Below are 26,541 nucleotides of genomic sequence, written 5' to 3'. Positions count from 1 at the left end.
TTCGCGAGTTTGTAAATTCCTTTTGCGAGATTTTCGGGTGTGATATTTAATTCAAAATTATTTCTTACGTCAAATTAATTTCGTATTCAGCAACGTAATAATTGAAACGTCCATTCTGCTCTTCATTGTAGATTGAATAGCTGTCGATAAACGTAGCTGATATAATCGACGTGATTAATTCATTTCGGAGCTTTCTGCGAAGCGAGGTGGTGCTTGAGAGTCTCCCTGAGGTACGATCCCGATCAGCTGTTTTTTTTTCCGGGAGGCCTCTGCGCTCGTGCGACAAGTGCACTTAAAAAAATCTCGCAGCCAGGCGAAAAATCTATTCCCGGCAGTGCCGGGAGCCGCTTCGAGGAGACGCAATGGAAATTTACTTACCGCGATCGATCAACCCGGGGCGCACGCACACGCTTAGTTACACTGATTTTAATGAGGCCGCGACGGGGAAAGTGTCTAATTATATAAACGAATCGCTGACGCGTCCTCCTTTTTATAGCTCCACCGCGACGGCGAGGATAATTACGACTGCTATAAACGACAATGTAAAACGCTCGGACATAAAAATAGCGCGAGTCGAGTCTGAATTATACCGCGATTAGCGTATGTTATAGATATTAAAAATGAACGTCTATATCGACGTCTTAATGTCGCTGAAAACTATAGCTAGCGATATATATATATGTCGATCAGCGCCCGTTTAAACGTTTGGATGAAACAACATCCGTACCACTATATACTAAACGATGTGAATTTATAAGTTGCAGAAGATTGTGTGAGCTGCGATTTTGTTTAAAGACATCTTCTTGGCTTGTGCCATGTGTAAAAAGACTTAACGCAAAGTAAGGAACGTGCGAGATACGATCGGCGAGAGACGATTTCCGCGCGCAATTTCCGTCGATCTCGCGGAATTTAAGAGCGATCGAATTTACAGCCTCGAGTCGCGCATTGCACGAAATATATAACATGTGCAGTCAAGCCGGACCGAAATATGTGCGCGTGCCTCGTCGGATAATAAAATAAACGGGCGAACGGTATTGTACTGCCCGAGATATTCCCGAGATTGATTTTGCTTTCCTGTAATTCATTTGATTATATCACTCGTCACGGAACACAGATGCTAATCGCAACCATCTGTCGAGGCTTTCATTTTTAAATTCCAGCAATCGGATGCAACCTTCGAGCAAATCGAGATATATTTATTGGCGAAATTAGCAAATCGTGCGACTTGTTACTTAATCAAGAGCAAGTTTTCGTTATAGCTCTGCTTCGTTTCGTCAATTCCGAACTTCATTAAAGTTGTAAAAATGTAGAACAATGTTTGTATTTTACCTCAAACGTTGACATTTTACTCCGCTCGAATGTGTTGACTAGTGCACTTCCTAAGAAAGTTATTAAATACTTCGTTTATCTATACATCATGTTATATTATTTTATTATTAATATTTTCCTTATTTTTGTCTATTATATTATTATATTTGTACATTATATTAAAATATTCTATCATTTTTATATTTTGCTTCATTCTGGGACGTGAGTCACCAGTAATGTCGTTTGTCAACGTGAGATCAGGGCTGCGCCAAAGTGCCTTTTTTATTAAAGTAGGGACATCTAAGTCTAACTCGATCCTAAGAAATCCAGGACTTCGGCAGACCGAAGTCCTGCGAAGATTGCAGGTCCTGGCAAATTGTACGGAAAGAGGAAGGAAGGTACTGGCATATATATACAATCGATCATATGGACGGAATCGAGGTGGAGAAACGTGGCTATTGCACGACAGACGGGAAGGTAGGCAGGATGTTTGACGTATGCTAAACGTCATTATTTATTCTGACGTGACGACGCGCGACCGCGTCGTTGTAGATTTGTCAACGGCGTTTCCGTCGTCACACGACGCGACTGCAACGTGACAATCGCATTATCTCTGTCCGAGGGAGGTACAGGCGACACGAGGAAAAACGCGACGTTTTTAAGTGAAAATAGTTTATTACTATGGAGATTCTCTCGTGCATAATGCACGTGTACACAAATGGCCCTCTAGGGCCGCAAAGGGTCCATAAATTCTCCAGTCTAGCCACGTGGATTAGCAACCTCGGGAAAACGTGTCCGCTGATTTTAATCTCGAACTGCGGTACAAAAACGATCGGACGCTAGAAAGAGGTATCGATTTTTCTATTAAAAAAAAAACAAAACCATTCTCTATAATAACATTTGCAACTAAATCCTTCTAATTTATTATAATTCCCTTTTTACGCGAGTAAAGAGATTTTATGGACACTTGGACTACGTAAGAAGATACGTAATAATGGAAGTACGTTTGGTAATTCTGACTAGACTTAACTATATATATGCCTATAAATATTGGTCCGTTGAGGTAACAGGTTCATAACGCGAATCGGAGATACTTGGAAAATTCACGAGAATTCCTTCGTCGCAAGGATATAAACGCAAAAACGCTGCCTAAATAAATAAATAAATTACTACAACATATGTAACGCGAATAAGGCAAAGTTCGACTCGCGTAAGAATTGTCTCCTTAAATTTATCCTGCAGCTACGTCGTAGTATCGATCGCAACGATCTATATCTGTTTACAGTTAACGATCATAATAATTGATATTTCATTAGCGTGTTCGGATCCAGCATTAAATCGCTGAACCGACAATATCCCGCTCCAAGTCCGATTTCGCTTCGTAATTGGACCCAAAATAGCGTAAACCGTAACACTGATATTTCCTTCCTATATTAAGAATACGGAGATGTCTTTTAACGCAGTTTTGCGATGAATGGAACTCCCTGGAAGTGACTTCGCAGTCTACGAGTCATGGTTCGCGCGCGCGCGGTTGTATCTAAACATTAACTCCGGTCTATACAATTGGTCCTGCCGGCTGCGAAGAACGAGGAACTCGAGAGATTGCTCGAGCTATTGTCTACTTAGTATCGACGTTTTAATTGATTGATAAAATTGCCAGTATCACGTTGCCGCATTATAAACAACGACACTTTGATGCGCGAAACTCGAAACTCGATCGCTCTTCCGACGTTTTTATACCCGGTTCAATATAAAATCAGGTACGCCTAAGAAAAGTCCCTTCTATCAAGAGCCACGTTCCAATCAGATGAAATCGTTTGTAATTTATAAACATGTTTTTTTCCGAAGATTAATATTGACTCGATGAATAATTGAATCGTCGATCGATTAATCCTCGAAAACTTTGCCCGAGAACCTATCTTCTGCAAAGTAATCTCTGTCGTCCGACGTATATATCGGGACATAAATATTTCCAAGATAACTTTAAGTTCGACATTCTTCCTCCACATCGCGTAGAAGTCAATAATTCGAAACTTTCTATATTCGCCCGTTTGGAAGCTCGCTTCCTCTATTTCCCGTTATATGCCGCGTGCAAAGTAGTGCCAGAAGTTTCACCTGCTGCGAATGAGAATAATATCTGCGGGCTCTACGATATTTTAAACTAATTTAAAGCGAAGGATTATGGCTCGCTGCACCGTTTCGCGTTCCTATTTGCTGCAAATATTCGCGCTACGGAGGCGCGTCTTAAATAAATAACGTCTACACACAAATTGATCGTACGTAATTAAGTAAATATATGCGACGTTAAGAGCGCGAATATAATTAACATTTGTACTTTCAGATACGCGTTCATTCATAAAATGTCGGGTATCCACCGTAAAACACCCATGGGTTAATTGATGGGGAAAGGAGCGACCCCTTCCCTCCTTTCATGTTAAAGAGAGCTCGGCGAGAGATTCTCGCGCGTCGCGCATAATACTTCCCTTATGAAAACTTTTCCGATAGCAGCGACGATGTGGAACGATGCGTACGAGCGGAAGATCGATCTGCGAGCGAATGTGACCGCTAAACGTTTCATCAGACGACGCACTAATAAAAAAATCGACCTTGACGTTGCTGGGCGACATAAAGGCAGCTTTATGCATCTTTACATCCCATTACAGCGCATCTTCATCCCTCGGAAGCGATACATTCATTTCCCTCGTAATAATTCTATCGCGCGCGCGAGCAAAGCGTATATACATTATTTAAAAAAGAGAAACACGTTCAGAATTTCAGAAACATGTTTTTATTCCTCGCTGAGACTCTCGTCCGGTCGGTCGTCCTCGTCGTCCTTGTCGATCGAGCCCGATCATCCGGGCGGCGTCTTCTTCTGCTTGGTGAGCTCCAGCAGCACCGGGTAGTGGAGATCCGGACAGTACTCCGGACTGTTCTCCAGCAGCTCCAGATGCCTCGACCACACCTGGTCGTCGTACCGTTCGGTCTGGCGCGCTATGAAGCCGCGCTTGATCGACGCCTCGGCGAACTTCTGGAATGTCGTGCCGCGCCTGGGCGCCATCACCAGGGCGACCCCGTCGTCGGTCAGCCAGCCGTAGATCGTCTCCACCAGGTCCAGACGGGCGTCGTCGAAGAAGAGGCAGTCGGCGCTCAGGATCACGTCGTAGAGACCTGACGGCAGTCGAGCGTCCTCGTCGTCGTCGGCCGTCCGGGTCTACATCGAGAAATCACAATCGAGAGTCCAGATATCAATCTGGCGGCTGAGATACGCGATCGAATCAACGTATTCGCGAATCTCGACTCGGAATATGCGTATTGCTCCGATTGAAATCGTGTAAAGTCTGAAGAACGGTCACATTCGTGCATTTAACAGATAAAACATTCTTTCAAACTTTTAAAAATAAATTTTTTTTTTAGTAATCTCCAATGTTGGTTCAAAGTTTAAAAAATCAAAGGAAAATTATATAAAGTTGTAAGTCGATGTTACGATTATACGCTTGGCTATATGAAATATTAAGAAAGAATATTGTATTTTATTGCAAAAGAATCTGCTGAGGACAATGTTCGTCTTTCGCGTAAGGAAAGACTTGAAAAAGCCGGATTATACTGGAAGACTACCAGAAAACGGATACAATAAAGACGTTCGACCTTTCAACGTCGAACTTCTCAGATAATTCGTCGGTGGTTTTTCATGTAAATAATAGATGAACGAAGTCGAATGGCCGCGTTTGCAATTAATCTCGGTCGATCGTCCGAACGATCCGGTGGAAACTCGATCGGTTCCCAGTCAAGCGGAAATCTCCCGACAAAAGAGATATCAATTGCGCGGAACGTCGCGAACTACCGGTAGAGCACAGAAGGCTACATTATGGAGGCTACCGGAAATGGAGCTGAGGTTTAGCCGGAAATGTCCGAATGGTGCGTCTATATATTTGAACCGAGCATCACGAGGATCACGCGGGGGGGGGGGGATTCTCTACGCTCCCATGTGACTGTTCTTTGCGATACGTATCGAGAAGAATACAGACATCAAATACATATTTTCTAGCTACTTGGGATTTTGATTTTTTCAATGTTTTACGTATGTTATAAGACATATTGAAAGATTAAATTAAAAGCGTTAAAAAATAAGATACATTTTTATCTGTGAGAAACTTTAAGTTCATTAAAATTAATTTGTGATATTAATTTATCATCTAAAATCTGAATTAAATTGATTGTTTAAAAAAAACTTAGAGATACCTATATAGCATAATTTTTTTTGCACACATATATTCTAAAATGTTTCACAGATAAGCAGTGACAGCTACATTAGTATGACATCTTGAAACATGCTACGATAACGTGTTTGTTACGTGACTCAAATAACATAGCGCGTGTTCCATAAGAAATACGTTTTTCACGGCGTCTATTTTACAGGATATTTTATAGATATCGTACGTTATAAAAAGAAATTGATCACACCTCTATTATTTTGCCAATCTCTCAGAATCGTTCTTGTCCTTAAACTTTTCCGATTTACGGGAAATTCCTTTAAAAGTGCCAACTCTGTTATCGCGAAAGTACGAGCCGCTTTTCGGTCGAGCGATCACGGATCATTGTCGCTCATCGATCGTCTATATTTTAAGAATCGCGATTCCCGACTGATGCATTACGCCTCCCCCGGCCGGCGAGACCTCAATTTTTCCATTCATCGGCTCGCGATGACCGCGATGACTCATTGATCGTGGCGACGAGCAGCGCATTGCTGTCGGAACGTGCAACCGCGAAACCGGGCGTGTCGATATCCGATGATCCGTCGTTGATTACGGTTAGCGAGCTCGTCGATCGTTGTCGTCCTCGTTACAGATGCGGATCACGTCGCGGTCGGGGTTTACGAGACGCATTACTTATTCGACCGCGGGGTCGGCGACCAGGTTGAATTCTGTGCCGCGATTAGCGAAATACGAGGCTCACCCTTCGATTCCCAATGTCACCCGCGGATCCTCGGAACTCGTACGAAGCTCGAGAACCGAGGATTCATTGGAAAAATTCCAGCGCGTAATATTTCCTATTATTGTTCTATTATCGTACAAATTAACGATATAATTAAATTTTTCTAGGTATCCGATATGGTATACGACCAAATTTTTATTTAATATAAACATTATAACGTCTGAGCGCCGCGATAAGAAAGTTAAAAAAAGAGCTTTTCTCATTAATATTTTCAATATTTAATTTCCGGCCTCTTTGTAGCCGCGCACCGTCGTTGAAGCATCCCGGTCGCACGTTTCAATATCGCCTTGAGGATGATATGCTTTTTTTATATATATTTTATTATGCGTCCGCAGTTCTCTGTTCATAAAAATCATCGTGGAATATGATCTATTGAAAAACGATGGAAACACGTTTCATACCGAAGAGAGATAAAGATGGTGAGTTAATGTATTTACAACATACAACTTCAAAGACGAAATAATGCGATGTGCCGTCTGTAATCTGAATAAAAATGAATTTTTTACAGAACACGCGGAAGCTGCGAGAACTATGAAGGTAATTCAATAAGGTATGATTCCTGATCTACTTCGAGCTCTGCAACGTGTGAAGGATCCTCTTAACGCTGTTTCCATTAATTCCCGCCTGTTTGCCGACACCGGGGCTTCAACGCGCTATTTTAATAGCTTCGAGAATAACATCGGACCATCGACCGCTCCTTCAAGATCGAATTTAGACATTCACCTTAACGCGGTTACCGTTGATCGCCGTCGTCTGTCGAAGAGCTCGGGCGGCTTGGGCCCACTGGACGACCCCGCACTCCACCAGATGCGCCATGTCGTTTCGGGCGACGATGCAGCGCACGTTGTCGACGCTGGTCACGTTGCCGTCCGTGAGGGTGACGGTGCTGGGATTGCAGTACTTGGCGGCGAGGACGCCGGCCAGGCAGCTCATCCCGCCGCCGAGTTCAAGGACGTTCCGATTCCGGCAGAGGCCGCGATTCCTCAGCAGATAGTAGGCCAGACACTCCTCGGACGGCCACACGCACACGTTGCCGGTATTGTTGAAGCCGATCAGCTCGCTCGCCGTGAAGCACTTGTTTATCCTGCGTATCCGAACGTTGTACGGCCGGCCGTCCAGCTGGGTCGAGTACTCGCACCAGCTGGACTCGCCGTCCGTCAGCGTGTTCTCCAGCAGCGCGCACTTGAGCAGGCCGAAGCTGGTGAACCGTCTCACCGACACCTCCTCGTCGGACTCGCTGCCGACCGGCTCCGGCGAGCCTGTCAGCGCCCTGGCGAGGATGCGCCATCGACGTAGAGCGCGGGTGCTCCTCTTCGAGTTGCGAGGGTCATTCGTCTCGGCCGAGAGTATCTCCCTGCGGGATAAAATCTTCTGCGACATGTCGCAATCAGGCACATCGATCGATACTCGATAATCTACAGTTTCCAGATTTTTCTTCAGATTGCAACATCTTCAGAGGGAAGATTGTTTTCTTATCATTTTCCCTTTTAATTTTAAGTCAATCTTCGTGGATGCGTGGGTAGATGTTCGCCGCCGCGGAAAGACGATCTTCTAGTCGAATATACTCATTGAAGACTTTTGTCAGAAGCATCGTCAATGAACTTTCACTTCGCCGCGGTGCTGCAAACCCGTGAAAGGCACGTGGGGGCGACGCGTGTTCCTCTTCATCGCTGGCGAACGGCTCGCCGGCTCGGTCAGCGGATCGGGCGGAATCCTCCTCGACTTCGCGTCCTTGTTGCCGCAACCGGTCCAGGCACCGGGCGCATACTTTTTCTCTGACGATGCTCCGCCGCGGGGGCTGCTCTCTCGCCCGGCAAGGACGAGGATGGACGAAGGGACGGGACAAGACTAAAAGCACCAAGTCGAGTTGCAACTCGCGCCACGCGGACGACGAGCGTTCTCCACGCGTTGGATCGGCGCCTGCGCGACTCTCCTCTCTTCGTTCCCTCTTCCACGCGCTGGTCCTCCTCCGTCCACCTTCCGCACCGTCTCCGCGGGTGTTCCCCGAGACGTCGCGTTTTCCTCGTCGTGCGTGTCTGTCGCGCTCTCGTAAAGATGCGTCTGGCGCGCCCGCGCGTGGCTCCGAATTAGCCTCAAGCTTCCCGAGATTTGAGGCTCAATGGCTCGATAGCGAGTCTGCGATACGCAGAACTGTTGGACCACTATTGAACGCACACACCGAAACTCTTCTTGAGGGAAAATGAACGGCGGACTTTTGGAGATTTGTCAGCTGTCGCGAAAATCGTGGAACGTTATCCCTCCCGCTTTTCTTCATTATATTTATATGTCACGGTAAAAGCATGAAATCATACATTTACTTCGTGCTTTTACTGTAACATATACACGAGGAATTATCACTTCAGTTTCGCCGCAAGACGATATTGCGATTTCATCGAAAGAAGCGAGACTGTAATAAATCAGGTAATTCAAGAATGCCCGTCAAACAAGTGGCAAAAATATGAAGGACAAATACAATAAATTATTATTTATCATTTTCGTATGTTAAAACACTGATAACGTAAAGTTTTGACGACATTCGCAGCATTGGCTGGCGCGTGCTCGACGTTATAATTAGTTCTCGCCGCCGACGATCGTATCGTAAGGTTTATATCCTATTTTTTATAGCGCTCCACGTCCCGCAATCTAATACTTAAAGCTATACGAATGCCATAATTCGCCGACGACGAAACGCCGAGAGCGTGAATGTCCGACAGGTGTTCCAGTTACGAAGTTTTAATGACGCGTAGGGTTGTCTATTGATAACAATTGATAACGAACATACACGAAAGAGCCATGATCCTCTCGCGTTAAATTTTTTTAAACATCCTGTTAATTCTTATAGCTGTCACAAGCTTCTACGTCGGATGATTTGTTTCGGACTTAGTTTCTATCCTCCCTTAATTCTACCATGATTAAGAAACGACGACGCGGACGGCTCGAATGCGTGGCGCGCCACGCTCCCTTCGGATACGACGGATTTATTATTATAATAAAGACAGGGAGGAAAGGACAACGAGCGGTATTAAACGCCATTATAATATACGGCCGGCTTATCCGAGCGTGTCATAAGCCTGGGTTTCAACATCGCTACTGAAGATCTAGTAGCCAGAGTAGTTTCGCGCGCCGTGCCAAGGCGCAGACATTAAACTGTCGCGAAACTAATGTTTAAATCTTGGCCTAAGTTTCCGGACGAGCGACGAAACGCGCGTATCCGACGCAATTTAATTCGCACCTCGCGCAATCGCGATCGCGGGTTTCGAATCGGAAGCGAAATGGCATATTCTGAATCCGCAGCGCGAAACGCGCGTTTATTTTCGTCGTCAACAATACGTATGGCTTGGTATCGGCAAAATGATAAGTAATATATATAATAGAATTTTTATTTATCTTTAAATAACTGGAGAAGCACGCGTGTGTACGCAATTCGTTTTCCCTATCGTACATCAAAAACTTCTGATGACTATCAATACATCACCGATATACGTATGAATAATTTTTTATTAAATAAACGCAATAGCGTGTGCTACCTGAAATTTCTAATTCAAACAATTCCCCTGTCATTCGGAGTTAAAAGCCACGTTGGAAACATTGTATATTAATATCTTCCACAGCAATTCAACTATCGCGAGGGTTTAATGCGAGCATTCCATTTTATATAAATATGAATAATAAAGTAAAATTATGAATAATAAAGAAATGTATGCATCTTGTTTATTTACGGTCTTGAATCAATTTAACCCCACGCAGAAAATAGTATAAGTATAAATAATTGAATTATTTAAATCTATCATCTGTATATTTTTCTGCATCGCAAGCATTTAGACGTTTCCCACATTCGACGGATAAAATTTGAGAAGAAAGCTTACAGAGAATCCAATAATTCTTCGTTCAGTGAGGAGATTTGGAAGAAAGCCAAAATTGTGACAGCCGGAACAAATGAATATAGGTACAAACATGTGCGCGTAAAAGCGCTCTGTTTCCTTCGTAATATTATTAATTTAAGCAAAACCGACGTATCTAATTTAAGGAGATTGTAAGGAAAATCAGAAGTGTTAAGAATTTCACACAATTTAAAACATATATATACATATAACGTCTTTTATTATTAATATAAATTTTTTTAGATTCTTTCACTGATTAGTTTTTGATAACATTTATAACAAAGGACAAGATTTTTTAATGGATTCTAATGGAAGGATCGATGCTGCATATCAATTATCAATAAAAATGATTATTAAAGATATTAAAAACTGAATAAAATGTTTAATATATGTATATAAAGAATATCATCTTAAAAGTACCTTTAAAGATTTGAAAATATGACCACATGGTTTTTTTTGCAATATTACTTTGTTGTAACTTCGTTATAAATGTTTTCAAAAACTAACCGGTAAAAAAAATAAAAAAAATTCACATGCTGATATTATTTATAATATCTTGAGCTTATGTTTTAAATTTTGTGCAATATTCTTAACATTTCTGATTCGCCTTACAACCTCCTTAAAAGTAACGGTAAAATACGAAATTCGCACATAGAACTATGAATTTCAATTGTTCCTATAAAAATGGAGATACGCGTCGTGGGACATTGCCTACAAAAGAGGAGAAAATACTGCACCCTCGGAATAAGTTACGAGCAATCAGCAGTTACCATTTCCGACTTACATGGACCTCGCTAATACGAGCGGAATTCAATTTCCTCGCCGAGTATATCGCCGAAGCGGGAGAAGCCTTGGAAAATCGGTTTTACCGTTGCTCGCTGAAACTAAGTTGCTCGCACGATTCGCTTAGACGTTATTCTCTCTCCTTGTACAACGTTTACGTGGCAAGCCATCTTATAAATACTGAAAACAATATTGACGATAATGATCGCTTCTCCACTTTCACGAAAGGTTAAACGCGGGACGGAATTGTTCGTCGGAAAGACGATACCGAAGGAAGCACTAAGCGTATTCCATACATTTGGGAGATCCTTCACGTCTCTCCGCTGTATTATCGCACAGATGGCTCGGGTTTCTGGCTCCATTAACGATTTTTCCTGCCGAGGCACGTGTCAAAACGTCACTACATGCCTGGCTGATCCACGTCCATTAAACTCTCGTCCCCGCTCTCAGCTTTTTAATTATTTGCGGGATTCATCGGTATTCGGAAAGATATTTATACGTCGCGGCGGCGCGTCGAATCAGTCCCGTCGTATAATTATAACAAAATCGAATTTTCAACGGTCAATGACACTGTTTCGAGCGAATTCGCCCGAGGAAAAGAGCGACGTAATTTTGCAACAATTTATTTATTCGAGAAACCAATATGTCAAAGCTGAGAAATAGATATTTAGAATTATCTACAAAAAAAAAGATGTTATATTTTTTTCATAAAAAAATAATTGATGAGATAGTAACAAAGCTAAACAACATAATATTAACAACAGCGATATATAAATATAATTACGCTTATACAAAACTCTATTAATTAATGGGTGTCGCATTTCAAAGATCGGAGCAAGGCTAACAAATAAACGCTCGTCGGTTTTCCCGCGTTAAAGATTGAGAGACGCGACACGTGCGGTTTTCGAGACATGTGATATTCTATGGGCCTAAACAGAATGGCTGTCTTATAACCTTAAGGCAGTGTTTTATGCCTTAAGTCTTTGTCTTATGTAACGCACAATACTGTGTTAATGTTTCCTGTCTTGTGTAGTATACGCGACGTATAACTACACAAGACAGGAAACATTAACACAGTATTGTGCGTTACATAAGACAAAGACTTAAGGCATAAAACACTGCCAAGACAGCCATTCTGCTTAAGCCCTTAGTATCAAATTCGAGACGTATAATCCGATGTGCACTCTCGGGTGCAAATTCAATTTCGTGAAAGCGCAAGGTGATGCGGCTGATCTCCCCGCGGCAGCGGCGACGATGCGCCCGCGTTTCTGCAGTGCACGTTTTCCCCACCCCTCATCGGTGCTTATGTAACCGCAGTGAGGCTGCGGGCACATACGTCTCTACTTTATATTGTTTGACACAAATAGAATCCACGGTGGCAGTGGCATTCGCGGTTTCACTTCGCGGATGAAGCCGATGGCCTCTAGGCGCTACGACAAATATAAACTTCCCCTGGAACGATCATAGTACACGTCTCGATTCGAGAAATGGTTCAACTTTCCCATCGAGTGTTCTTAAGAGAATGTTCTTTCTTACATCACGTATATTAAAGATTTATTTTTTAAATATTTACAAGCAGACGCGCGTGCAAGTCGACGAACTGAGGATATAGGACAACGGCAATGCTTATAGAAGCTATTAGCTCATCCGTTTCTGCAAACGGAATGTTAAGTCGAAAACAAAGAGGGGGGGGGCGACTCGCTCGTTATTAATTAACTCTAAACTCGCCCGGGGCAAACCCGTGTGTATGTTGGCTCGCGATTAAATCTCCGCTCCGCGCCGTTCCGATTACGCGTACTCGAAATATCTCATCTCTAGAACGTGCATCTCTCGCGCCACGTGCGGCTGACGTAAGATGCGCAGCGGCGATACTATTATTTGTACCTACGCAAATGTTGCCCGGAGAAGACAGGCGGGCGCACACAGACAGGCGTACTTATACATATAAAGACGCTTACCTATTCGATTTAACGGAGTCTGCGATCGAGGCACGAACGCCAGGTATTGCGTCAAGTATATCGACGGTTCACATCATATATATGGAATCAATATTTCACGATTCGATTTGTGTGCGTGAATCTAATAAAATTTGAGAAAAGGATATCCATACGAGAGATGAGAAATGCCAAAAAAGTTCACGAATAAATTAATAATTTATACCACACGTTATGCCGTGTGATTGTTAATTTTACGTGTTTTCTGAAAAATACGTTTCTCCAAGTTCAAGATATAAAGGAGAAAAATTCACAATATCCGTCAATTTTCTCGCAGATAGTGTTTTCCACGAAATAGACATTCGCGATTGATGTCAAATGTTCCCTTAAATTCAGTCGTCTTTATATTCGCGAGGCAAGAGAGAAACTACGGCAACATGACCTGCAATTCGTATGCACAATTTGCGACGCAGACTGGAAAAGCGGTTTGTCAAGTCGTTCAAAAATTGAAAAAAAAAATGACACAAATTATAAATAATTCCGTAAACATTTTATTTCATAGCATTTTCATTCATTAATTAAAAACGGATGCCTTTTACATTCTCGTTGAAGAAAAATCAATCTGCAATCGGTCTGAGAATCAGCGAAGGATATCTGCGTATGTGACAGTCTTGCACGGGTAAGTAATTGAATAATAAATCTTTTAAAGCGAAGACAGACATCGTTATAAACGTCCGGCGAAAGTGAATTCGAAGGATCGCGTCGAGGTCATTAGAAATAAAGAATAGTTGCCGGGGGAGAGAGGGGGAGGCGGGGGACAAGATGAAAAACCTGTCGCAACGTAGACGACGCGATAAGACGTAAGACGGTTTCCCTGGCAAGGGGACACCGACGCGATGCGTCTAGGCGCCTCGGGTCAGAAAAGCTACGACGTCGAAAGACGTCGGCGCGGTCCAACGGAGGCGAGACTCGTCGCCGACGCGCGACGCCCGGAGTCTCATGCCGTTTTCCTTTCGACGGGTTTTCCTGACAGTCGCGTACGTAGGCTGGCTGAGTTGGCCAACAACAGCCGCCAAATGTCCCACGTTCGCTTATTAAGAACAGACAGATACGCGGGAAAGGCGGACAATGGAGCTGCTATTGCCAACGTTCTGTGCAACGCGACACCAGTTCAATCGCAGGTGTCCGGCGCAGAGGGATGCTGGAATTTAACAGAGATCGGAATTTAATCGATACCATTCGATTCTTCGCGCACCAGTATCACAATAACGTTTATCCGCGAACCAAGAAAATATAAATCTTACCGATAGTAAATTTTCAAAGAATGCAATAAAGATTAAATCATTCAGTCGTTACCTTCTCCACAGCCGATTAAACGTATTTATTAAAATAATTTCAAAGGTGTAAATCAATTCTCGTTTAGCCCAAGCTCTGCTTCGGCATCGCTCAGGGCGGGGAGTTTCGATAATAATTCACAATAGCTCGCACATTCTTCAAGACGCGTCTATCTGCGTTTGTAACGAGGAAAGGTCCGCTTATTAGGTGGTCAAACGGTTCTAATTTCGGTGCGCGGCCAGCACGTGGCATTTATTACGGCAGGGCGCCGGGTTTACGCACGTGAGAATCGGCGAGATAACACCGCACCGCCGCCGCACCCGTGTCAAGGAAGTTGTATTTTTAGCAGAAACGCAGGCCGCGGCCGTAAGTTACACGCCCGGTAAAATGGAGATGTATACCGAGCAGGATTGAGAAAGGTAAAATAGAGGGAAATTAAAAATGCAGAACACGGAACGTATGTGTGCGCGTGTTACACGATCGGAAGAGAAACCGCTCCCTTTTCCCCTTTCCGAGTCAATTCTACTCCAAACAAAGTTAGCAAAACGATTTCGAAGAAAGCGGAAGCGTGGTTGTGAATTTTCGATTCTATTCGTCCGCGATTAAAAATTTTCAAGTTGAGCCGAGTTAATCGAAATATTTCAATAAACGGAGAAAAAGAAATAGAGAGATAAAGATAGAAAATTAAACGAGGAACCGTTGTGCGTGACAGATTTTGCTGAAACACTTATCAACAATTAGCCAGAAGTAGGAATAAAAAAAGCGTAAAGCAAAAGCGGCTGATGTGCGGAGAAACGAGGGGAGGGGAACTTTCAAACGCGAGATGGATTGATAAACAGAGGACGCGTTAAATCCATCTCTGCGCGTGATCGCTATATATACACGGGAGATATATGTCGCGGGGCTAGGTATACAATCCCAAATGCGGAATCGGAGGCATGAAAATCGCATTATGCAAAATACTTACGCTTAAGCCGTGTGTACACGGGCGCGTCGGCTCCCGCAAACTTTTCCCAGTCACGAATCCGCGCACGTGGCGCGGGTTGGAGCAGTTGGACTCGCTTTGTGAGAGGTATGCGCATATATACATATATACAGCTAATACGGAGTGGATTATCCCGAGCGTTATCAGTCAGGGTTCCAGATAGTTACGCCACTCTACGCTAGCAAACGTCCGCGATAGCACGTCGCGGCAGCGAGGTAAGTGTTTTTGCGGTGGCAAACGTAAAAATCTGAACGAATCACGTACCGTTCCATCGGATAACAAAAGAATATTTCCGCGAATGTATATAATCAGGAGCGATAAGCGAGCCCTGCCGCGAGGACGCAAACTTTGTTAGCGCGCCGCGTGGCCCACATGTTGCGTTAATTGGCCGCGAGCCGCAAGCTTGTTAAATGATACGGAAAGTAAATTTGCGGCTAAGCGTATACAAGTTGAGACGTCGACTACGAGACGTTTCGCTTCGCTCGCGTTCCACAACGTAATTTTCCCCAAAACAAGCAAGAGAGAAAGAGACTAGCTAAATCCTATTAATTTTAAGTAATATTTCAAGCGACCTTGGAATATTTTTTGCAATTATGCATAGAGATATTTTTATTTTATATAAATATAGATGAAATGAGCAAGCAATCAAATTTTCCTGATATAAAAGAATACGATATCACAATATCACATATTTTCTCTCGTCCAATAATCGTTGCACACCCAATTTCCGTTGACAAAATTTAATTATTCTCTCATTGCAAATTATTAGTCTTTTAATATCAAATACGATTTATACGAATGGCGTCAAAAATTTGAATCGAAGTAATATTGTGGTTAATCCAGTTTATCTTCATTCCATCAGAAATAATTGTGATATAATAGGGGGAAAAAAGCAAGAGTTATATATTTTTCTTTTCGCTCGAAGCGTTCTGAATAATTGAAACGATAAGGTAAAGTTATCGGTGTCTCTCGTTACTTATTACGACAGGATTTTGCATAGAAAGGACGAAGATATCGGAATATGATATCGCCGCTGTCCGATACACTTGTCGCGGAATCAAGTGTACTTTTATGCATAATGCAACGATACCATAAACGAGATGAAAGTTTTGCCATGTCGATACAGCTTAGCGAGCATTTTTTAAGATAAAACTTGCAGGTAGAATTCTCCTCCGACATTCCCATGCTCGTTCCTATGAGACTGGCTGGTTCTTTACAAAGATTTTTTTTTTTTAATTAAGTGATATAAATAAAAAAATTTATTTTAACTCGAGCTTTTGCTATTCTCCTCTACCTATCAAGTACACAATTGGATCTTATTTCTCTCATTATTCTTAAATTAGATTCTTATTATTCTTCTATCTAGCTTGTATTTTTTCCAATCTAATTTTTTTCTATATCTAAGTTTAATATCTTATATCTGACAAAAACATAGGTACATAAGACTACATTTACACGAATATCTCCAGAGCTTAGCTTCGCTCCGCATAGACTCGTCAAACCCTAATAACTGTACAGATGAGTCGTTTCTGCGGAACGAGGAAGAAGCTGAAGAATCGTCAACGTGTACTAACATTTATCGAAAGCAAAATCATACGCGTCATACGCAAGTCTAATACAGTCGCCGATTTGGAATAGAAAAATTCAAGAGAGAGAGCGAGAATTCGCATTTTTCAACGCCGTGACGCACCGACGCTTGTCTCTCAACTCCCATTTTAATTTGACTGTATAATCTACAATCAACCGACGGCGAGGCGACCTGGTGCCACTTGCTCTGCACGGCACGAAACTCCTCCGTCACGTCAAATCCTTACAATACTAGAATGTGTGCATGTGTTTACGTCTGCGCGTGCGCTTGACAAACGTCAATGGTCGTGAAAAGACGAGACACACAAAGGATATGAGGTTACTCACATTTTTTGTTCCTCGCCGACGGTATTTCACTGACGCCGCTATGCGACTTCGTAGACATCGAAGGGTCTCGATTCAGCGCTCCGTTGATTCTCGTCGCGTCCCCGAGGACGAGGAACACCGGAGATGATACTTGTCGAACATAATAACCTCGCAGCGCCGCAAATCCCGCGAAGGCCCCGTCTTATCGCTGCCGCTCGAGGCAGAGGTGAAATACGTAGCGACTGCGTGCGATTTGCGATTTCCCGCAACCAACCGATCGCGGATCGATGTGGACCGCGACGAAATAACGTTTGCGATAATAAATTACGCGCAACTCCGCGACGCGTGCGACAACAGCTGATCGCGTTCGGCACTTTCCACTTTCCATTCGGCTTGCGGCTTTCAGGGCAGGAGGCGGGATGGCGCCACCCGCCGAGAGATGTTTTACGATGGCAGTCTATTCGTTCTCGAGGATTCTCGATTGTAATTGATTTATTTATATCTTACGTGTATCGCGCGCGATAAATATTCCCTTATTAAAATATTTATATTACGTGAAAAATATTTAACAGCTCGCCTCTCTTTCTCTCTCACTTTTTCTCTTCTTTCGCTTTCACACTTCCCAGACAGCACAATAGCACAATGTCCAAAATCAAAACATAAATAGCCAATCTTTTCGTAAGATCATCTAAAAATCATCTAAAAAATGTCTTATGTCCCGCTTTTGAATATGTGTGCTGTCTGAGTTACATTTTAAATTAAAAATACGTATTTTCTATCAATCAAAAAATTCAAACGCGAGACAAAGACTTTTATGGAAAATTTTGTAAGCAAAACGAATAATATTTGGGAAATAAGCGACACAGAGAATCCCTATTTAAGTTCAATCACGGCGCACTGCGGAAAACCCGCCAAACCACAGCCGGCTTCGTCTAGCGACGGCATCTCCCTCGTTTCGGTCGACACCAAGAAGGAACGAATTAAATACTCGGCGTACGTTCAGCTTGCGACACCCCGTAACCGAATTTCTTTTCATTCGCGAGAAAGGACGTACACGACCGACAACGTCTCGCGATCCGACGTTTCGAACGCGTCACGTATTGTTTGAGTGAATGCGCGGGCCGTTGCGCCGTTCGCGCGCGCGCGCCGAGCCGCCGCTCCGCGCCACCGGCGCGGCGATCGATAACGGTGACGTAGCAAGCAGTGTAGGCACCGCGCAGGGCGCGCGCCGCGCAGTCCGTACCAACCCGTACTAGCGGCGCGACCGTTGAACTCGAAAGCTCCGTACCTCGAAGATCGGCGCGTTTTCGACGTTGTTTCCGTCAACGCTCGGAGTAGTGTTACCTGCGTCAGTGACTCAGTTATCGTTCTCCCGAGGACGTTCGCACAGGTAGGAAGTGTTCGTGCTCCGCGCGCGCTCGTCACCGACGTCACCGACGTCACCGTGCTTCGTGCTGTTTTCCGAACGCGCTCATTTCGGTGATTGGCACGCCTGCTGCCTGCTTCCTCGTTTCGCGGGCCGCGGGAATACGCGCCCTGTGTGTTCAACAATTTACGAGTGTATGTAAGAGGTGTCTGTCGGAATTAATGAATAACGTGTCGCGCGGCGCGCTCGCTCGAGACGTCGAGGTACGCGAAGGTATATGTAAACGGCATAATTGTGAACGATGGTCCGCATTCATTTATCTCGCGTCGTGCTTCGAATATTCGAACGCTGATGCGTGCCGGAATTGTCGCGTCGCGCGTGATTTATCCCCCGATTCTCTCCGTAGGTAGGGAAAAAGAGGGCTGAGCGAGACAGTGGATCGTATCGAGTGACGTATATTCGGAGTAACGGAACGCCGCGATACGTCGCGCCCGTTTCGTGAATGTTTCGTCGTAATCTCCGTAACGCATATCTCGCGTCGCGTAAATTAGCGGCCGGCAGTCACGCGTCTTCGTTGTTCATATTAATAATGCGGTTTTACTATCGCGATATACCGTTTATACGTGCTGCGAGTGTGATATTTAATTTCAATATAGCGTATCTTCGATTAACCAAGCGCGTGCCTTTGTTAACCGTCCGCTCGACTTGCGTAGTATATCGCGCCAAGTTGCCGACACCTTGGAACATTTCGTCGCGCGCGCGCGCGCGCGCGCATTAACATTATAAATAACGCGCGGTGATGAGCGCGGAACGACGCGGAGCACGCGGCGTCGCGACTCCTTCAAATTTGCACGAAAAATTAATCGTTATACCTAGCTGCTTTTGTATTACAGGAGTAAATATACTTCCTTCCCATGGGTACGATATTGGCGAGGTGGGAAGGCTCGAAACACTTTGTTCCGCTTGGATAAAAATCTAAAGACGGGGAAGCTAACGTAATCTCGCGTCCGCCGATTTAATTGAATAAACGAACCGCAGCCGGTTCGTCGCGTTTGCTTCGGGAGTGTCGCGTTCAAGTACGCGGACTAAAGGACTTTTATAAACGGGAGTGCCGTACAGTATCGCGCGAGAGAAAGACTTTCTAATGAAATTAGTCCGCGCGCGCGTGTAGTTTATTATCCGCGGCGAGTGTTTCTCGCGAGTGTCCCGTGCGGTGGGAGGAGGAAGCCCGATGACGTCCTATGAGAGGAGGAGGAGGTCTGAGAGAGACATCGGGCACCGACGGAGCAACCCCTTGGGGTGAGTATCATTTCTCGTCATTGATCATTGTTTTCCATTTATTTAGATTGTTTTATCTCGATAAGAGTTAAGAATAATTAGAAAAAGAGAAATTATCTAAAATTTTACTCTTGTAAAGATCTTTTTCGGTAGATAGATACGTGTATTAGTAAATATTTTTATTGAAAGACAAATTAGAGGCACGTAAGAATTATCTTTTGAAATATTGATTATTTTGAACGCTTCTTTAATTTAAATTTTATATGTTTGTACGTTACAGTGTCGTAGCTATACGTGAATAACTCCGCCTGTTGCGCATCGGGTTAATTGGTAAGTCAGAATTTTTTTCTACTTAGGCAAAGAATCTACGATTGATCAAAGACAGAGCAAATATATCTTGGTCGAATTATATGACAATAGATTATATAGTATAAATTTATTATATCTCGTAGATACGTTGCCTTAAAATGGATGGGCTAAAACTTACGTATGGCAAATATTTAATCTTGGTCACTTACGGTATACGTTTATTTAATGATGTATTATGCGATTGTGCTTGAGAAAATACTCGCACACTTCGCACGCATAGAGCTCGCACAGAGCTCATCGTTGACGTACGTTGATAAATTTTCGCGTTCTGTATAAATAATTTTTAAATAATTTTTTAAATCTTAAATAAAATATATCAAATCAAAATTTTATTTCGCGAATTTTTAAATTAGTAAATTGCACGATGAATTAAATTTTCAAAATTTTGTTACGTAGATCAATATTCTACTTACAATTAGAGTAATAATGGTAAAATCTAGAAATGGTAAAATGTTAATATATTAAAAATTTTTTAATGTAATTATACCACTTTGTTATCAAAAATACTTTGCCAAATCTTAATTAGCAGCAGTATCAATTTTTTGCATATTGAGATATATTACACCATCTAACGGTGTTGTCAAACTTGTTGCCGGATCAGCTATCATCGGTATCATAGTCTTTTCGCACGGTGTCACTTCATATTTACTCAAGATTTTAACGAGCGTTAGCTTTATCATTAAAAGCCCGAAGCGAGTGCCTGCAAAATGGATAATAATGCAATATAGCTTATCACATTATTCTAACAAAAAATAATTTGCGATTTTATTTTGTTATTTCGTAACTTTCCAATTAAAACTGTCAATTCTATAATTATAAAATCTAAGTTAGACTAAAAGTCCCGAATAATATTGTTGCTATTAATATGACTTAATTGCTCCAATATTAATTCTATCGTAGTTTATCTCTGCCGGTTTCTTTATTTCTGATTTACGTATTGTGCAATCTGCGCATGTAAACAATATTTTAAAGTTTGCGCTGTTAAGTGTTTTCAAATTCAATTTTCAAGTTAAATGCAATTCGTTCATAATTCGCCTAAATGTAAAAATATAGACTTGTATAGCTATAGTATAAAGTATACCTTTAATTTTTTACTTATTTTAATTTCGCATGATTGGTAATATTAATCCTTTCTCGACATGACAATTAAATTCGATTTCTTATACACACCTATACACACATGTGGACCTTCTCCGAATGGGAAATAGACGCATGGCGGTCTGTTACGTTTGTTCTCCTCATTGAATCGCTCCGGATCGAACTTATGAGGCTCGGGGAAATATTCTGGATCGTAGTGTAGGCCAAGCATCGGGATGTAAATTGGCGTGCCCTTCTCGAGTACGAGATTAGAGTTCGGTACTTCGTAAGTCTGCATTGTCATGCGATTCAGAAATCCTAGTGACGGATACTTTCTCAAAGTTTCCGATACCACCATATCCAGATATGATAGCGACGTGATCTAGTAAAGAAGTATTTTTTTTACATATCGGAAATTTGACAAGTTCAAAAACTTGTTCGAAAATAAAATCGATAGACAAAAGAAGTATTTGATTCGGTAAAAGTGTCACCTATATTTATGTAACGTTTATCACAAAAATTATTCCGACGGAGCAGCATATATTGTAGCAGATATTTGCATACCGTGTCGTACGTGACTTCTCCGTCGGAATCGTTGAGCGCCTCGAGTATTTCTTTTCTTAGTGTACTCTGAATTTCAAGTTGCAATGCGAGTTCGTACAACGTGAAAGCGATCGGTATTGTGGAACTATCGAAACCACCTGAGAAGAAACTGGCCGCTTGTGCCATGAGATCATCTCCATCGAATTCTAAAATTTAATTAATCTGTTAGAGTTTGAAGACTTTTGATACTTACTACAATTAAATTCGTTTATCGCGGCGTGATTATTGATCAAACTTGTCGGTTAGTCTGATGTTGTTATCGCAAGCCGTTATATTACACATCTTTAATTATTCTTATATATATACTATGTGAATATAATTATGTCGCTTACTGAAGCCTTCAATCTCTTCATCGCTACTGTTCTTTTTTATCTCGATCAGAATATCGATGAGGTCGTATCTCTTCTCGCCAGATTCCATGCGCTTAGTGATTGTCTCCGAGAAAATTTTGCGCAGAAAGATGGTGGTCTCCTTACCAAACGATTTCAGATTAGCCATACGAGATATATCCGGAAGGAAGAACATTGCGAGCATTTCCCAGCCGCGCACGTAATTATTTTTCAAACTCATTTTGCCATATATGCGGAAATCGGTGTTTGGATCTTTGAACGTGTTCACGTCGAGTCCAAAAGCAGTGATGCAGATCACATCCATAGTTAATTTGGAACTCACATCCCTTACGTCCATTATTTGTCCCTTACCTGTCGGCAATGTCATCGCAGTTAATTAAATCCGTTTAGCTGTAGATATACTCTGATTCTCGCATTTTTATTATCACGAGCAAACATCTTCGTGTGTACAATAACATAAAATATTTTAATACTACAAAAACTTTACAGATGATTGTGGTTATAGTCACAAACTTCATCTTCTTTCTATATTTTTTATTTCATATGAATGTGTTCAATATATATGTATATATGCTCCAACTTACCATTCAATTTTAATGAGTCGAGATATTCATCCAAATGCTTCCCGCATTCTAGCATCAGGCCAAACATTTTCTTCAATCTACTGGATGTGAAGAAAGGTGTCAATTTCGTTCTTATAATTTTCCAAGCTGGATTTTTAAGGAAGAAAAGAGTGGCGTAACCAATACGATCATTTAGATTGCCCGTGCCGTATCGATCGAAGAAAATATTAAAGTCTTTTATCAAGACGTGCTTAATGAGTTCGTGATCGCGAAGCAACAAGAAGGGCTTGTCCAAAATGTAGAAACCTATATAAGGTTCGCCCTTCGCTCGCTCGTAGAGATCTTTTAGGAAATACGCCGGGGCTTTCTGTAAAAGTAGACATTCCATAAAATTGCCCACGAAAGGTGTGGGCGGTATTTCCAGAACGCCTCGTTTTTGCCAGTACTTGAAATTGCGAGTCATGTAAAGGTAAGCGATTATAATAAAAATTGTAAGAATAATTATGCCATCCAGGGTCCAGTACTCCGTTATGAGCGCCATTTCGCAGCTTCTCTATAATAAAAATATGTTTGTTGTATTTGTATAATTAAAGAGAATGTAATATTTTTATAATTTACGAGATTGAAAAGACATTAGTATATCGTTGAGAAAATAATTGTTAATCGTAAAAAATATGTGCTCATATAACGACAGTTGCGCAGGTATATACTCTATGGCAAAAAAAACTGCGTAACAATAAAACAAATACGATAACGAAACTGTCGTTAAGAGTTACAGAATAGGCCCACTGGTATATGGTTGAGTAATTTATATCATTATTTACATCATTGCATTAAATTATGATAACGAGCAGTGCTCTTTTGCTGCTTGTAGTACTTTTTTAGTATTAAATAATGTTAAGACTTATATATATGAATCAGAGAAGAGACTTATGTAATCAAATTATATAACAAAATTTTAAACAACAGTTTTAAAAATAAAACTTTAGTATTTAATATTTAAATTATTAATTAATTAAAAATGTTAGCAAAATCACATTAAAGTTAATTCGGAGATCGTTAGAAGTGCATAAAAGAAAAGTAATTGTAATATTAAACAACGTTTTAATTAATATATAATAATGTTTTGCACAACCATGCCTTTACATCATGCAACTTTCAAACTCGTATTGAATTTTTATATTTGATTTTTGTATTAAATTAACTTTCACTTTCAATTTATTTCTACACAGATAAAAATATGTGTTAAATCAACACTAACATACTCGTGCATACGCAACAATATATAATCTTAAATTCTTATAAGAATTTCAACTTTTGATTTTAATTTCTTTTTCTTGGTTAAATTGTATAAAACTTCGTTTAACTATAGAAATGACTTTATTCGAGCCAGTTTTCTGCATTTAACCTGATTAACCTGCATTTAATCTAATAATATCATTTCAAGATTATATATTGCTGAGTATGTACAAGTTTATCAGTGTTGATTTGATTATTCTTTTTGTATATGTGAAAAATCGCAAACGCGGAAATTAATTTCTTGTTTTCAAAGCCTGATAATTTTGCTGCGTTTTTTCACATATACAGAAAGAATGATCAAATCAACACTGATATACTTGTACTTACTCAGCAATATATAATCTTGAAATGATATATTATATTGCGTTAAATAAATGCAGAAAACTGGCTCGAATAAAGTCGTTTATATAGTTAAACGAAGTTTTATATAATTCAACCAAGAAAAAGAAGTTGAAATAAAAAGTTAAAATAAAAAGTTGTTTTAATTAATCATTGTCTAAATTATTTCGATTCGTTTTATGAATCACAATATACACATATATATATATATATATATATATATATATATATATATGTATATATGACGATTAATTAAAACACATAATACATACATATACGTTGAATAAAAACGCGAATTTATGAGTCCTGAGATATTTAAGGGGAAATACCCAATTAGAAGCGCGAAAAAAGGCAATTTTTGTGAATTTTTTTAAGGAAATTTATATGAATTATGGTATTGGTATTTTTTCTACATGAAAGTACACACTTTTAAGAATATGTTAAATTTTTTTTATTAAAAAATATTCAATATTGGCGGAGTATTCATGGGTTCTGTCGACTGCCGCAAAAAAAAGGTCCTCCGCGGTGACCACTCCCATTTCATTTGTAATCATCAGAATTAAAAAAACCAAAAAGATTATTAAAATTGACACTATAATTCAGTCTTTGTCGTAGGGGTTTTTGAAAATATCGATTTTTTACAAAATGGCGGGCGTTTGAATTTAAGGGTTCGATTTTTAGGGAAAAATTTGGGTTTATTTTGCCGATAAAAAAAAACTGTCACTTAAAAAAAATCCTACGACAAAGACTAGATAATTATGTATAGAATAATCTCTATGAATTTCAAATTAAACGGTTCAGTGGTTGCCGAGATATTTTGGTCACCGATTTTTAACATGGTTTCGAGAAAAACGCGTTTGAAAATTGAACAATGAATAAATCGCAAAAATTTTTCAACTTACATAGAATCATCGATTCCAGGTCTATATATAAAGTCCTCCACCTTGCTTGGAATGCAAAAATTGAACAATCAATTTTTTCGAACTTTCTAATTGGGTAATCCCCCTTAAGTCTTACGCTCAAATATCGTAATTATAATGAGTACTCGGCTTTTCTCCTCAAATTAATCGATCAATTATTTAAAAACAGAAATATTCAAGTGATATAGCATATTGTGGTAGGATCAAGCGTATTTTTGCTGAACGATGTAATCCATTCCAGTTTAACGACAAAGATATTATTATAATTATTAATTATTGTTTTTACTAAAATCACAAATGATCACCGTGAGTTTACTGATATTGTTTACACGAAAAAGTAACACAAGGCCTAAAAATAAGTTTACAAAAATAATTACTAATTATGCACTAGGGGAGACCGGAGCTAGTTGTCACACTTTTCAAATACTGATTTAAAAAAATGTTAGCAATATTTTATAATATTGTATACTACCTTATAATGTAACTACATCTTTTAGAACTGATGATCGATGATTTTTCGCTCTTATTTATATTCAAGTGGCAAGAACCCCCCTCCCCCTCGCGCGAGCTTCTCCCCACTTCTTTTGTCTTCACGTTTGAAGGAGGAGGAAAGTCTTATCACTATAGGTGTAATTTTATCCCTTGTGAACCGCGGCCTGAGAACCGTCTCCCCATCAGAAATCGGATAATTAATCAATATCGATTCTTTGCTCTTAACATTCTTGGCTATTTTTAGATTGAATTTTGCTCGCACGTAACAATATTTATACACAAAAAAGTTATTTAATTCTAAGTAAAACCGCGCAAATGTGACAACTTACCCCATACCCAGGGTTGGTTGTCACATGACTTTGGATTAATTGTCATGTATCTTTCACGTAGAGGAAACATACGACAAATAGTTTCTGTTTTAATATTTTATTAAAGTTAGTGCCAGTTTTTGGTAAATTTAACTTAATAATATATTGCAGCATGAATTAAACAAAAAATTAATAATTTTCATCAACTTTGTAATATAATTCTCATAAACTTAGAGTAAATAAAAGAATAATAATTCTCATAAACTTTGAATCCCATCTCATTTGAGGAGACAACTTACTTTAAACGGTCATTTTAAACAAAAGAAAATTATATTTATAAACTATGTGGCAATGAGAGAGAGAGAGAGAGAGAGAGAGAGAGAGAGAGAGAGAGAGAGAGAGAGAGAGAGAGAGAGAGAGAGAGAGAGAGAGAGAGAGAGAGAGAGAGAGACGGTTAACTAAATAC

At 40.8% G+C, this 26,541-nt stretch overlaps 3 protein-coding genes and 1 long non-coding RNA gene across 8 annotated transcripts in view; 1 reads left to right on the top strand and 3 right to left on the bottom strand.

Moving 5' to 3' along the window:
• LOC143905023 (uncharacterized) overlaps positions 1–17,505 on the bottom strand; it is a 37,505-nt gene extending 20,000 nt beyond the window's left edge. For all 3 annotated transcript variants that reach the window (XM_077420115.1, XM_077420116.1, XM_077420117.1), the window contains exon 1: positions 17,133–17,505. In XM_077420115.1, the coding sequence (XP_077276241.1) occupies positions 17,133–17,134 (2 nt within the window). In that variant the 5' untranslated portion in view covers positions 17,135–17,505. The remainder of the gene's footprint in view (positions 1–17,132) is intronic.
• On the bottom strand, positions 2,179–8,577 carry LOC143905024 (calmodulin-lysine N-methyltransferase). Its single transcript, XM_077420118.1, has 2 exons — positions 7,024–8,577; positions 2,179–4,519 (listed from the first exon to the last, which is right to left on the bottom strand). Exons 1-2 carry the CDS (start codon positions 7,678–7,680, stop codon positions 4,160–4,162), a joined length of 1,017 nt encoding a protein of 338 aa, XP_077276244.1. The 5' UTR covers positions 7,681–8,577; the 3' UTR covers positions 2,179–4,159.
• A 526-nt stretch (positions 17,506–18,031) lies between the features above and the next one.
• Positions 18,032–20,210, top strand: LOC143905102 (uncharacterized). The gene is made up of 2 exons (XR_013259106.1): positions 18,032–19,776; positions 20,036–20,210. It is a non-coding gene; the product is annotated as an uncharacterized LOC143905102 (long non-coding RNA).
• On the bottom strand, positions 19,988–25,786 carry LOC143905095 (cytochrome P450 6k1-like). Of its 3 annotated transcripts, XM_077420243.1 has the most exons (7): positions 25,653–25,771; positions 25,258–25,302; positions 22,739–23,270; positions 22,137–22,505; positions 21,766–21,950; positions 21,295–21,583; positions 19,988–20,824 (listed from the first exon to the last, which is right to left on the bottom strand). In XM_077420243.1, exons 3-7 carry the CDS (start codon positions 23,256–23,258, stop codon positions 20,643–20,645), a joined length of 1,545 nt encoding a protein of 514 aa, XP_077276369.1. In that variant the 5' UTR covers positions 23,259–23,270; positions 25,258–25,302; positions 25,653–25,771; the 3' UTR covers positions 19,988–20,642. The 3 variants fall into 3 exon arrangements, with proteins under 3 accessions (XP_077276369.1, XP_077276367.1, XP_077276366.1); XM_077420241.1 differs by lacking the exon at positions 25,258–25,302 and having other exon boundaries at positions 25,653–25,786; XM_077420240.1 differs by having other exon boundaries at positions 25,258–25,782.
• Positions 25,787–26,541: the final 755 nt, after the last annotated feature.

This window comes from Temnothorax americanus, unplaced genomic scaffold, assembly GCF_048541705.1.
Source record: "Temnothorax americanus isolate GAGA-0224 unplaced genomic scaffold, ASM4854170v1 Scaffold6, whole genome shotgun sequence".
NCBI classification, from domain to species: domain Eukaryota; kingdom Metazoa; phylum Arthropoda; class Insecta; order Hymenoptera; family Formicidae; genus Temnothorax; species Temnothorax americanus.
The sequence above is the reverse complement of the archived record's forward strand: the minus strand, read 5'-3'. Positions and strand labels throughout refer to the sequence as shown.